This window comes from Quercus lobata, chromosome 12, assembly GCF_001633185.2.
Source record: "Quercus lobata isolate SW786 chromosome 12, ValleyOak3.0 Primary Assembly, whole genome shotgun sequence".
NCBI lineage: Eukaryota > Viridiplantae > Streptophyta > Magnoliopsida > Fagales > Fagaceae > Quercus > Quercus lobata.
In genome coordinates, this window is record NC_044915.1 from 35216819 (window position 1) to 35231835 (window position 15017).

General features: G+C 34.2%; 2 protein-coding genes across 2 annotated transcripts; one reads left to right on the top strand and one right to left on the bottom strand.

Moving 5' to 3' along the window:
- Positions 1–1905: 1905 nt before the first annotated feature.
- On the top strand, positions 1906–3655 carry LOC115972387. Its single transcript, XM_031092659.1, has 2 exons — positions 1906–3018; positions 3267–3655. Exons 1-2 carry the CDS (start codon positions 2190–2192, stop codon positions 3353–3355), a joined length of 918 nt encoding a protein of 305 aa, XP_030948519.1. The 5' UTR covers positions 1906–2189; the 3' UTR covers positions 3356–3655.
- Positions 3656–6957: 3302 nt separating this feature from the next.
- Positions 6958–14383, bottom strand: LOC115971894 (pectin acetylesterase 6-like). Its single transcript, XM_031091996.1, has 12 exons — positions 13931–14383; positions 11370–11452; positions 11003–11132; positions 10813–10886; positions 10157–10243; positions 9955–10079; positions 9792–9852; positions 9386–9439; positions 9198–9275; positions 8143–8248; positions 7866–8011; positions 6958–7277 (listed from the first exon to the last, which is right to left on the bottom strand). Exons 1-12 carry the CDS (start codon positions 14148–14150, stop codon positions 7170–7172), a joined length of 1272 nt encoding a protein of 423 aa, XP_030947856.1. The 5' UTR covers positions 14151–14383; the 3' UTR covers positions 6958–7169.
- Between the last annotated feature and the right edge of the window lie 634 nt (positions 14384–15017).

Below are 15017 nucleotides of genomic sequence, written 5' to 3' on the forward strand. Positions count from 1 at the left end.
TAATTATACAATATTTTGAAAGCAAATTAATATCACATTTTCTCCTTACAGAAAATTAAATTAACTGATTGATGCTTGTTAGTGTTTTCAACAAAACCATTCAATGGTTGAAATCCATTCTCATCCAGTTCGAATTAAAAAAAGAGGGAATATACTTGAATAATTAGAATATTTTCTTGACAATAATCAGCAAACTCAAACAAGTTTGTTTTTTTGTCGATTTTGGGCTGGGATTTTGCCATTCTGGCCAATTGTTTAGGTATTCGTGCGGGCAAGTTTAGCTTTGGCTTTATCTCACAATTGGTGATGGTGAGTAATATCTGAGTAGAGAGTAGTGACCCACTAATGAATGATGAGCAGTATTCTTAATAGAGAAAAAAGCAGCCGAGGTACGTGTCTATTGATCAGTGGTGTGGGACACTATACCCTTATTAAAGATGTTTTAAGCTGATTGTGCACCTCAACTACTCTTCAGTTTCTCAAAAAAAAAAAAAAAACTACTCTTCAGTTCGCTCTCAAAGACTCAAAGTTTCAGGCTTGTATGGTCTGGTAACGTTGTTTTAACAACGTTGTTTATATTTTTAAAAAATATCTGTGGTCGGAAGAATATATAAAAATATATATAATAGTATTTAAAAATTAAAAATTATTGTTTAAAATATCGTACCAAACAGCTCTTCAATCTTTCCCGTGTGGATGGATTTTCTTTCCTTTACACTCCGAAACTTCTAAGCTCTAACCTTACACACACACACTGTAACACTTACTGGTAAAGCAAGTTAACATCACATAAATTTAACGATAGTATAAAACTTTTTTGACTTTACCATATTAATTCAACCGGGCTATTGACCAATAAATATCATGATTCTGTTTTCTTTTTCTTTTTTGAGAAGGACGTGATTAATTTAAAATTAGTATTATGAATTCAAATTAATTCAACCATAAAATTTTGAAATTATATATATATATATATAATTTAAAGATAGTATTATTTTTAGTGTATTGATCAATACCATGTGGTTATATTCAATTGAAAAACTTAAGATATATTACATAAGGAATGTTGAGCATATTCTTTTGTTAGAAAGGCATTTACTTCACTCAATTTACTTGTTTCAATAGAAAATATGCCACCAGCCATTTTTCATGTTGTTTAGCTAATTTTCGGCTAACTATTTTTTATTCTCTCTCCCTCCACCTCTATTCGAACTGACCATTATGTACATTTGTACTTAAAAATTTAAGGTTTTAAAGAAATTTACATAAATAAAAGAAGTTGAAAGTAAATAAAAATTTATATACCTTTGTTTATATATGTATTTGAACTTTCAATTAAATAAATAAAAATACGTTTATTATTGTATCTTTGGAATCCAAACTTCAAAGGCGAGTTTCTTTAACTATTAAGTGCATACACCAAATATTTACGTACCATACACAACACATAAACTAATTAGGTAAGATATATGATATTTAAAAGTCAAATAAACATCATGCGTTTGCATATCCAATGAAAAATATGAAGGAATTAGAAGATTGAATTAAAATGACGAATTACCTAAATTTTCAACACCGAGTCGATATCATAACCAACAAATTAAACTTCAAAGTCATCAGTCAAAACTACCCTATTCTATCCTCCCCCACTCTCAATCTCTTTTGAATTTTGATATATTATTTAGGACAAGAAAAAAAAAAAGAATGAGACACGTAGATTGCGAAGTGACACATGGTGTCATTATAGAAAGATAAAAATGAATTTAAAGATGAAGTCATGAAAGGACAGGGTAGAGGGCACATTAGGAAATACCTATAGCAGAAGAAGCACAAAAGGTAAAATGAATTTAAAGATGAAGTCATGAAAGGACAGGATAGGGTCCGTTGGCTAGAGCTGTCTGGGTTCCTTTTTACCTTATCATAAAGTGAGAAAAACGAATGATTCACAAGAGCCCAAGCGCCATATAGTAGTACCATGCTACTATCTTCTAGCCTCTGCTCTTAACTATCCTTCTCTTTTCTACATTTATTATAGTATTACATCACTTCCACAAACGCTTTGATTATATTTATTATACGCTTTACCTTCTTCGCTGCTGCTGCTACTACTACTACTAGTATCAATAATTGATACTTCAATTGTTTGGTACCAACTTTGTGGAGGAGAAACAATAGCTAGATTGTTGGATATGGCTTCATATGAGACTATGGCTATCCACTCTTCTATGCAAGAAGATGACTATGAAGATGATATCTTTGATGGGTTTGATCATGATCAACACCCAAATCCGCTCAACTTGTCAAGGCTTTCAGTGTGTACAAGCAGTTCCATGTATGGGAATGATGAAGATGATGATGATGATGATGATGTTGATGTTGGAGACGATGGTATGAGGATGTTCATATCACGGTTGTCCATTGAAAGCTTTGATGCAGACGAGGAATTCTCTGATGACAAAGAAGGAAAAGAACTGACAGGTTTGCTGTCTGACTCTGATAACGAACTGGGTTGTTATTCACTGCCTGCAACACCACCAAGACGTAGAAACCGAGGTGGCTTACTGAGTCATCAGCAAGTGATGGGAGTGAAAGAGTATGCAAGTGAGAATGAAGCTCAAAAGGGTGTTCTAGGAAAGCAAGATAAGTCGAGGAATAATGCAAGGAGGAGAAGGAGAATCGTAAGCGATAGATGGATGTTGGAAAATAAAGGCAGTACTAGCAGTTGTGACAATTTTGATTGCAACAACAAGAGCAAGAACTGCAACTGCTTCAGTGGGGAAAGTGACCAAGGTGGTGTCAATGGTGGTGCAGGGTTGATGGTGATAACTAGGCCTAAAGGTGGAAGAAGGTCATTGTGTATGGACTTGGATGAAGTGAAGGCTTGTAGGGATCTCGGGTTCGAGTTGGAACATGAGCGCATGTTGGAGATACCTTCACATCGCTCTGTTTCTGGTTCCACACTTGACACTAGCAGTGGTGGCAATTCCCCAATCGCCAATTGGCGCATCTCCAGCCCAGGTTAGTAGTACTAGTGTTCATTGACTCATTGCCACGCTAACACACATAATTATTTGAAAAAAGTGGGAAAGAGTGGATCTTTTGGAAAGCTAATTTGCAAAATTGAAACATAAATCATGATATTAGCAGTTTCTGCACATGTAACTTGTGGTGTGCATTTGAAGTACTTGCTCTTGATTGACTTTGAGTGAATAGGAGCACATATTACATTCAAAACATCTAATAGGGTGTTAAATTTTGTAACTTAGGTGATGATCCACGAGATGTGAAAGCTCGGCTTAAGGTTTGGGCACAGGCAGTGGCAATAGCATCTGCATCTCCTAGACAGGGCAACTGATTGCTGGTCAAACTATTACTACCTATTTTCCGATTTTGGATGAAGAAAGTTGCTTACTGATTTTTCTTTCCACGAAAGAGTTTTTCCTCTCTTTTTTTGGAAGCTTTTTTTCATTTTTTTTTCTCGGAGTGTTCTGTATCCTTTTTGGTTATGCACTACTTTTGATATGTAAATCACATCACTGTAAATATAGCACGATTGAGGATGGAAAACACAATTGACTACTAGTATGATTTTTGAGTTTTGGTCTATCTGCCCTTGTATTTACTCTGTTCAATTTTTGCAAGTTGATTGTTTTGAGTGCTTTTTGCATTGGGATTGGATTGGATTGGATTGGATTGTGTAAAATACCGTGTGTTCAAAAAAATGTGTGAATTCATTCAGTGATTTACATGATGATGTTGTTGACCCAAAGTTGATGTGAATCTCAAAGGTGATGGATTAGACACATATACAGCAAAAAGGAAAATATTAGAAGCAATCACAAGTTTGGAAGGCAGTGCGTGAGAAGAAAAATCCGGTTTGGTTTTCCGAGAATATTCCTAAGAATGCTTTTATTCGCTGATTAGCTATTTATAAAAATTAAAAAACTGATCACAAGGGAAATGCTAGCTGATTGGGCTACAAGGATGACTTATTGTGTGTCTTTTCTGCAAAAAGTTGCACTAACTAAGGCAAGATATCATTTATTTTTTTAATACCTCTTTTCTAAAAGGGTGTGAGAAGATATTTTAAGAGGATGCCTAATACTTTAGACAGGTTGGTCATTAAAATGTTGAGCTTGATTGGGATTTGAGGAAGTTTAAGGTTGCTTTTAAAAAGATCTTTGGAAATTAGTATTGACTGCTGTCATTTTGCCATCTTTGGTTGGACAAAATCAAGTATTTATAATGACAAACTCCATACTGAGTTTGAGTTGATAAATTCCATCATTGTTGATGTTTAGGCATAGGCTTGCTTGGGTTAATGATGTAAAAAACTTAATTCAAAATACATTTCTTTGTAGCCTTTGGAGGATACCTGATTCTGTCTTTGAGAGGCAGAGGTAGTGTGCTCTATTGTTATATTGGCTGCAGCTGTAATGGTGGTAGTTCTGTGTCAACAAGCTTAAGCTGCTGTGTTTTGTAATGTTATTTGGCTTTAATGAAGTTTCTTAGTTTCTCATTCATCCCAAAAAAAAAAAAAAGATTCCAGGTTTGATCTCAATTCCGAGGTGTTTTAGCACATAATTCAATTTTCTTTTTCTTATCTTTTTGGTGACTGCATAAATTCAATTTTCAAGAGAGATAGGAAATGTGTAAACAGGCACAATGGGCCATAATAATTCTATACCCCATGCTTTAGAGTGTATGAAAAAGCCTGGGAATTGTTCAAATTCTACGCCAAATAATAGACTGCAAAGTGCAGAAGCACATCAGCCAGGACACGGCACCGCTGTTAACGAGTATAGACTGACTGGATTTATACAATAAATAGTCATTTTTGAAAAATTACAGGCATTAAAACCCAAATGCACCTTTGGGATTCTCACCTTTGGGATTCTCATAATCAGTTTCCCTACATCCACTACCACCTTATTAAATATCAGAATCAAATAGAAAAACGTAAAAAGGACTTGGGAGTGGAAGATTCTGAAAGGATATCAAGCAATGAAATCTTGTGTTTGTATTTATTTTTTGGTTTATGCGTCAATTTGGTCATAGATACATTGATTGTCTGCAACACTTCTTCGATTTCATAATTTGACTTCATCTCTAAAATATTAGGGGTCTGTTTCTGCCTCAACGAATAGGACTTTTCTTTTGATCAAGAGTGTGGTTCTTTCGTATCAAGAGTAACTACTGACAACTAAATCCTATGGAGAAAACCATACAACTACGTTATGATGCAATTGAGAAACTACAATGAACTATGCTACAATGCAATGAAAACTGATCTATCAATGCTTGCTATTAAGCAGAACATAAAATCACAGCAATAGGATAATTACAAATCTAATTAAGAAACTAGAAGATACAGCTACAAGACTACTTATTAGGGTCGGATCAAGGATATAGTTCCACTCGAGGCAGGAGCAGGTTAGATGTATACACATACTGGGTAGGGCAAGGTGAGCAAATCCCATCACTGCCCCGCCACCTCTTTGGGTGGAGAAAATCACGCAGGGTAGGGCAGGTCAAGCAAGATTAAGATTTTTTTGCCACCCCCAACTATACGTAATCCTAAGCTAACAAAATATAAGTAAGATTACAGGAAATATCAATTTCGGATGTGTCCTTTACCTAGGATGTAAGCCTCTATTTATACTTGAGCTTCGACAATTATGGATGGTTATTTGCAATACGTGTAGCTTCATTCTTAATCTTCTAGGACATTTCCATTGAGTTATCATCGAGCCATGAGATCCATCCCTATGTGAGAGGGAGGGGAGTATACTCCTGGAGTACACAATATTTTCCCTATTGCAATTAGCACATTCCACTTTCATGTTTTAAACGGGGAACTACCACTACACCATCACGTGTTAATCATGTTACAGAATTACCGTTTCTAATATATATTAGAGGTGTTCTTTCCCTCTGGTGCCAATGTACCTTAATTATGACTAACACTCAGTGATGGAGATAGACTCGAAGATATAATCAACTCTCACTGGAAAAATTGTAATCCCATTATGAATCAAGAACATGTTATGGGCATCAAGAAGGCACTTAGCAGATACAGTTGGGTAAAAGTCAACCTTGTGGACTGGGAATATGTCATGGTGGATAAATCATCACTGCATAGGAAGATATTAATCTCAGTTTCTTCATTCGAAATGGAGAGAAGAAATTGAAAGGGGTATTTGATTACTTCAAGCCAAGAAACTAGAAAGACCTTATGAGATTGTGATCTCTGTCTACTAATAAAGACACCCCTGCAGGAGGATTGTAAGCAAGTACTGAAACAAAAAATCAGTAATTCCTAGACTACAGAATGGTGGGCAACATGCAACCGTATCACCTATTAGATATGGGGCTTAACAAACAGTTTGATGGGTACCTTCATTTTATATCCCTCCCGTCATGCAGCTTAATCCTACTTTGACGGTGAAAATCTGATACTGCTTTTGTTTACCTCCCTCCAGCCTTATTCTACCATCAAATGCATTCTTCTCAAGATAACTAAAAAAAATTCTCATTTAAGTGTCATTCACACGTTGTCTAGTCTTTTAAAAATAAAAGGCACCATTCCTCTAAAAAGAAAAGGGGTGAAAACACTGTTTTTTAAATTCATGGTCATTCAAAAATCCTCTGGGTAAGGAACTTAGTTATCTGAAATTAAAACCTCTAAATGGCAAGAAGTTTTTGACATCAAATCCATTTTTCTTGCCACACATCTTAAGTTTATGAAATTATAGCATCCTTTAGTGGATGATTAATGCTTAGAGGGGAGGTTAGTCATGTACAGTTTGGGACTTATAAAGTTAACAATTGTGTAAAGTTGCAGATTTCCCGGCTATACAATATTTAGAACGAATGAATTAGATTTTGTTTCACGTAGAGGTTGGCAGAAGTACTGATGGGTTTGTGAATAAGGTGCATCATTTCTGGAAATTTGAGTCTGATAAACCTTCTACTGAGACAATAGAATCTCATTTATAAATATCATGGCCAAAATCCATGAGTAAGAATTTGCCAGCTATTATAGTTTGCACTCCTCAGTAAGAATGAATTTGTCACTTTGACAAATGAATGTTACATTTATTCACAATTGGCAATAGGAGCATGACAAATAAGAAAGCCACATGAGGTGACATTGAATAATTTTGCACTCACTTGAAAACTAGATTGTGACAGGTGTTGTCACAGGGGTAGGCACAGTCAATAGCTTTTACCTGTACCCGATCAAAATACCAGTCTCCAACTGACTCTGCAACCCCCTGCATAAAGAATAATGTAACCCAATCAATATGGAAGAAGTTCATACTTTTTTTTTTACTTAAGTAATATATATATTTATGCGTCTGTGTGTGCATGTAGAATTTCGTAAAGATATTAATTAAGGGAGTAGAGTCGGATTTAAGTTTTGGCTCTTTCAAAACTAAACTGTACAGTGGAAATACAGCAAGTACTACAGTCTCTCCCCCCCCCCCCCCCCCCCACACCCTTTTTTTTTTCTCTTTTTCTCCAGGCTTTCAGGTTTTGCTTTATTAAACATTTATACAATCTTCCTTCTAACATTATTTTAGTTATTTTTACAGTTGACTTCACACACATGCTGCAACGTTGATCTCTAGCTTTGCAACATCTCACTCATAGATGTCGTCAAACCTCTTAATTTTATCCTATACCTTATTGAACTCCTACTTATGTATCATACAGTAAAGTTATGCTTACAAAATGTGTCAAGACACTAAGGCATGCACCTAGATGGAAGCCAGAAAATGAACAGATACGAGTAAATTTTGATATAAATAATTTACAATGTCACTGTGTGAGAGAACTACAGATTTCGAGATACTGCATACCTTGTTTTTAACTAGGGGAGAATCAGCAGCAAACCATGTGTCCTGTCTCTCAGATTGGCAATGAGCAAAACAGGAATTTAAGAATAATCCATTTTGACTGGACCTTGAGAAGTCTCTAACGGCACTGAGCATTTGATTTCTAAAGTCTGCTTCATAGAAATAAAAGGAAGAAGAAAAGAATTATATAATATGCTTATATAAACATTCATAACAAAGATTGCTGAATAAAGGAAATGAAAACATGACCAAAAAATAATAATAAATAATTCAAGACTACCTTGAAGAAACTGGATCTGTGATGAATTACACCGTGCATGGTTTGATTTGCAGTCATCCCAAGAGCCATGAGGATCAGCTGATCGTGGAGCTAGGCTAGCTTGGAGCTGATGAAAACAAATATAAGAAATTTAGTCCTAGTTCAGGTTATCTGGGTCATTGAACACCATTTCAAGTCAGAATACAATGACAGCACAAAGGGCACAGGGAAAATGTTTTAACCTTTAGGAAGTCAACTGAATCCACCAATGACCAAACAAAAACAACCAAGCCTTAGTCCCAAATTTTTTGGGGTAGACAGAATTCTCAACAGATTCATCAAGGTCAGCCATATGTATTCTTTTCCACTATTCCATTGTATCTTAAGTCATACTCTTTGTTACCTTTTTAATTAAGATGTCCTTTTTTACTACTAAACATTATTTTCGGTCTTCCTCAATTTTTTTTCGTTCCCTCAACTTGAACCAACTCACTTTCTCACCAGTGCATTAATCGCTCTACTTTGAACATGACCAAACCATCTTAAGTGACTCTACCTCATCTTTTCATCAATAAGGACCAAATTTATCTTTAAACAAATTTTCTCATTTCAAATCCTATCTTTCCATGTATTTCCACTTACCCATCTTAACATTCTCATTTCAGCTACACTCATTTTATGAATATATTGCTTCTTAGTAGCCTAACATTCAATACCATAGAGCATAAATAGTCTTATAGCAGTCTAATAAAATGATGTTTTCTAACAATGGCTGTTCAACAAAAGAGTAGATTCAACAGAGGACTCAAAAATGAATGTCTAAAACAAACTAGCATTTGATGAAATGATGTTTTCTAACAATGGCTGTTCAACAAAAGAGTAGATAAAACGGAGGACTCAAAAAAGAATTCTCTAAAACAAACTAGCATTTGCAACTTGTGGACCGTCGACAAAGCATATATAACTCATTGTCAATTCTTTCCACTGATATATTATTGGGATGACATAAATTGTTTTAAGGAACAAAAAATTATCATGAAGATTTTAAAAAGTAAAAAAATTTATAAAAAAAATACCTGCCACGCATCATAAGCTGCATTGAGAAGAAACAATGGTGTCTTGACATTTGCAATCAAATTCTGAGGGAAGAAGCACTGCAAGAGAGAGAGAGAGAACGAGTTCAAATACATCAAATTTCCAAATGTTCACTCTTATACATTGAACTCGTGAAATTTTGTGACAATCAAGAAAGATGGTAACTAACCGAAGTTGGATCCTTGTTGTTGATACAACTCTTTGGCAGATTCTTTTGTACTCCCTAAAATTTCAGACAGATATCAATTATTAAAACTTCAGAGATGGAAAGTGAAAATGTATACAGAACCAATAAATTCAAGATTGCCTCAACTAAAATAAATAAATAATAAGTCTTCAAGAAGATTATTTGTCACAGTGAAAAAAAAAAAAAACTTGGGCAAGGAATCAACCAACGCTTAATGTTTAACAAGTAAAATGGCACTAAATTTTCAAAATTTTCAGAATGAAGCACTCAAATCAGTTTGAATGAAACCTTACAACTGGTCCTTTTAAAAGTCACAAGAAAACATTTTCTCTTTTTAATTTTGAACTGGGTTTGACAACCATTGAAATGAAAAAATTATGCACAATACCTGTAAGGTAACAACACCTTCAAACAAATTCCTCAGAGTGTGCCCACCAGATACATCAATTCTACATGGTCAAATGAAATCAGCAATATAATTAGTATTGCCAATCAACAACTTACATGCTAATAGAAGTCACAAAATATTTTTAAGTAATATAGCTTATTACGCATCAAGGAAAAGTCCAGCATCACTTAGACATTTCACTTTGGTTGTTTTTGGAAATAGGTCCCGAAACTCATCACAATGTATTATAGATGCTAGTCCCCCAGCAGAGCATCCAGAAAGAAGAGCCTGAAATAGATTTTGACATAAAAACTTGAAACATCAAAGCTGACTAACAATAAAAAAGTATATGTTAAACACAAAACCTGGCTAGCTTTCTGCATTCCTTTGGACATCAATTCTTCCATAGCAGCTAACCAAATCCGTTGTCCTCGAAATACTAGTTTTGCAGCCTAAAAGCAAATCAGTTACTTCCACATGCAGCACTAAAGAAGTCATACAAATAACTAGTTAAATAAATAGAGAAAGTCTCTATGCCAACAGATATTTTACAAAATCATAATACATGGAGATTTCATATTTTTAATTGGTTTAGAAGAAAACAGAGCTTAGTCTGTCAAACAACTATGAATCACTATTCTTCCCCAAAATATAATTTTATCCTAGTATCTAGGAGAAATACAGGCCACGCAAATCACAAAAGTCTACTGCAATCAGTCTATAATTAGGATGAATTATGAGCTTCCAAGGCTAGAAAAATGCCTATCAATCAACTAAATTGTCTAAATCAATGATATGTATAAAACTTGATAGCTGCACACAGAAGAGGACCTTGTAAACACTAAACTCATGTTACTTTGTACTAATTTAACATTTGAACCATAATACACCAGTTGGCTTGAAATTTTTAAACAGATTGCACCATAACTCTTAAAGAGCTAGGAACTTCTAAGAAAAACTCATGCCATAGGAATATAATGTTTAAGGAAAAAGTGTGAAGGAAGAATATGCTCTAACCAACCTCATTCCCGCCATCCCCACTGAAAGATGCACCATCACAGTAACGGATCTTGACTCTGTTCCAGTTAAAAAAATCTGAAAGCACAAGAAGCTCATGCATATGAACATGCTCAGCCAAACTAACAACAGTAGCCACAAAAAGAAAAGTTATTTCACATAGATAGAGTAAGTATCAAGGCTTGGAAATAAACCAGGGCTTTCTTCAGGTTTATTGCTCAATATTCCTGTGAATGGTAATTCTTTTTCCATGTATTTTGATGAACCACGTCGAGTAGTTTTGCGGTAAACACAGTTTCTTATTGTATTACACCAACCCCCTCCCTGGACCATGACATAATGAAGTAAAGCCATAAGCATTAGCCAAAACATAGTATTTAAGGAATAGAACGCAATACTAATTTTTCATGTGAAAGCCACATATCATTTACATCTAAAAACCACTTCATGGTACACAAGCAATCAAAATGGCATTCACTAGAAAATTTTAAATGAATAAATAATAGGATCAGCCTTCTTTAGAAACCTAGAATTTCAATACTTCAATGTTGTGTCACACACCTCTAATTGAATGAGCCAGCTGTTTGCACCAGATTCATAACCACGATGCAGATGGTAACCAGGCAGCGTCCCATCCAAGCAGACTGTTGCAATTTAAGACAACAAACAGATAACTCAATACCCAAAAACTCAGTTCACCATAATTTAATGTTAGCTTTTAGAATGTGGGCTAAATTTTTGTGTCAAAACAAAATATTGCAAGGATTGTAATTTATTCAAGCTTAATTTGTATTAAGTCCAGTCAAGAATAAGAATGAAGAATTCAAGTTTCAAAAGACTCACTAGATTGCATGATCTCGTAATAGGAATAGAATGGGCCTTTAGCTATATTCCTTAATACGGTTCTATCTTAGCCCCTTTACCTTTTGATTTAAGGGCTCCCATTGATCTTCTTTTAAGGTCTTCTATGGAATCCTTTGTATGGGGTATGTTATAACTACCCCATTTTGAGATTTTTTACCTATTGATTTAAGGGCTCCCATTGAACTTCTTTTAAGGTCTTCTATGGAATCCTTTGTATGGGGTATGTTATAACTACCCCATTTTGAGATTTTAGATTCGTAAGATCATGATAAATTCCCCTTTACTTGATATTATATTAGAAAAACACTAGTTTCCCTACAACTAGTATAGTATAGCACAGCATAGCAGAGCAGTCAGCTTCAAAGAATCAAAGCTTACCTATTATTAGAGAAAGGGGCAAGCTAGTGCTTTAATAATAAATAATATAATAGAAAGGTTAGGGGGCTAATAAGCTATTGCAGATAGATAGTTTGCTTGACCATTGCTAGACCAAAACTTAAACAGAATGTTTGCAAGACTTTCGCTTTGCTCAAGACTTACTCGACCAAAAAGCACTAGAATGGTAAACCAACATCCTGTGCAGTCTATTTAACTTTTCTCTAATATAAACCAATCCTTGCTACAGAGAGAGAAGCTACCATACAAGAACAAATCCATGAGCCAAACCTTCTTGAGCCTAAAGAGTTCTAAATTCCACTCCCTGTAGTGTTTCTCCTTATGAGACATTTTCAAAGTTTTTCTTTAAGGGTTGCTCGTCATGAGCCTTGACCATGAAATAAAACACCAAGAGTGTTGTTCATCCAAATTACACAAAACCTAAATCTCCGTCAGTGTGTTCATTGGTAGAAAACCTCCTAAGAATTCTTTGAAGCACCAGAGTTCCTGGTTTATTGTACAGTTTCTTCTATAGTGGATTTTCTATAGGTTTGGATTCTAAGGCAGTTTTTTTTTTTTTTTCTTTTATGATTTTATTCATTGGTTTTCCACTTTATCACTAAAATTTGTGTATTTGATGCTTTTATAGTTATTGTTTTTAGATTTGGGGATTGATAACTGTGATTGAACTATCTGTTTGGGGTCCATATTAATCTTTTATATATATATGAAACTATATAATCAATTAATCCACTTCTTAAGGACTTTGGGATCCATATCAGGTATTTTCAGGTATAAATCGTGTAATATATTTCATGTTACTCAAATTTCATCAACAAAACAAACATCTCAAACAATCCCAAAAAATTGAACCCCTGTTCCCTTCTTAACCAATGAACAGCTAAAATGGAAGAAGAAAGAGAATACAAATCCTCTATCCCATTTTTTGTGTTCCCCTTTGAATTTTTACCATATAAATCTTCATAAAGCATGTAAAATAGAGCCACATCATCTAGTGGGAAACAATGGAGAATTATTAATTATATGTCTGAGGAACAACAAAAATTACATTTTAAAGCCTATAATTTAGGAGTTCTAGTAAATTAAATTTTGTTATGATTAAACTCTTTTTTGTTATGGTTAAACCCAATAATATGAAATCTCCATGTATTATGAAATCTCCAGAAAAAATGAGATTTAAACTCTACAATTAAACCCAATAAATTGAACTCTACAATTTCAAAAATAACAACTTAAACCCAAGATTTTAAAAAGTAAAAAATTAAACCCCAAAGTCGTTCAACTTAAATGTGTTGAGGGCTATTTTGGTTTTTTTATTTATATAGTTTAATTTCTTACTTTTAAAACTATAGAATTTAATTTTGTTAGTTTTTGAAATCTCAAGGTCTAATCTGTTATATACCTTTGAACCATAGGGTTTAATTTGTTACACCCCTAAACTACAGGGTTTAAATGGTAATTTTCTTTAAAAATGGTAGTAAAATTTAGCAGTAAGCCAATTGTGGCAATCAATCCATAAGTCATAACTGGATTGCATAAAGGTTTGAAGCAACCTTTGGTAAAAATAATTAGACCTTCTTATGCTAACACAAACACGAAATTTGCCATACACAAGCAAAACTCAAAAGTCCAAAAGGAACAAAACCCAAATGGAAGATAAAATATAATAATATAAAATTATATATATAAGTTTTAAAATTTAAAATTAAATTAATTAATAATAAAATAAATAAATAAATAAAACCCTGAAGTTAGAAATCATGGGTATGAACAATGAACAATGGGAATAATGTTAGAAGCTGCCTCTGAGTGAAGACAATGTAGAAAACAAACACAAAGCAGAGAGAATGAGAGAGATATACCAGCTCCTGTAGAAGCAGCTCCTTGAATAAGGGTGAGGGGAACCATGAGAGGTTTTGAGGAGACAGGTGAAGCTGCTCTATCATTCTCCACCAAAGAAAGCAGACCCTCTTTCTGCTTTTCTATCACAGTAAAGTCCTCAAAAGAACCCAGCTCAGATCCACTCAAAACCACCCCAACAACACAGCAAACATAACCCAGAACCGTCAATATCACCTTCATTCTTCTTCTTCTTCTTCTTCAGCTCAGTTCAACTATACTCACTCACTCTCAACCCCCCTGTAGAGAGAGAGAGAGAGAGAGAACAAACAAGTAAGAATGCAATGCAAATGCAAACGCAAACACGGGCCTTTATCTTAGGAGAAATCAAGACATAAATGGCGGAGAAAGTGAGTGACACTGACACTGTGGACCTTTGTCTTTCTCTGTGTCTCTCTCAAATTGTGTGAAGGAGCTGTAACCCACGTCCCAGTCAGTCCCTATCCAACTTTTAATTGTGTGTGGATATTAAACAATTCCTTCCTCTTTCACTGCTCTAAATTATTGCCAAAAATGTTTTACTCCTCTTACAAAGTATAATGAGAAAGAATCTGAAGAGAATTTTAACTTTGATTTATTACTGATATCGTTCCAGGGTCTATTATTGTTTGTAAGAAAAGTTATTTTATTGTTCATCAAGAAAGAAAAGTTATTTTTATAATTATTGTTTGAAATTAACTACGGAAGAAGGAAACCTAGTCAATTCCGCACTCGAGTTTACGTTGAATTCAACGCTTTGTCCCACACTTGTAAAATATTAGAATTTCATAATAAATTTAAAATTAAAAATGTTTTGTTTATACTTTTGGTCCTTAAGCTGTCCCATAATGTGTCACGCAATACATGACGTATCTTGAAATATTACAAAATATTTTATAATCTATTCATATTTAGAGACTAATTGGATACCACTTATTTTTTGAAATTAAAAATTTATTACTGAAAATATTATAGATAAAGATAAAAGTTAATTGAAATAGTATAATGGGATCTATGAATAGTACCAAAAAGTATTGTGGGTTCCATGAATAGTAGCAAAAATAAACTGAG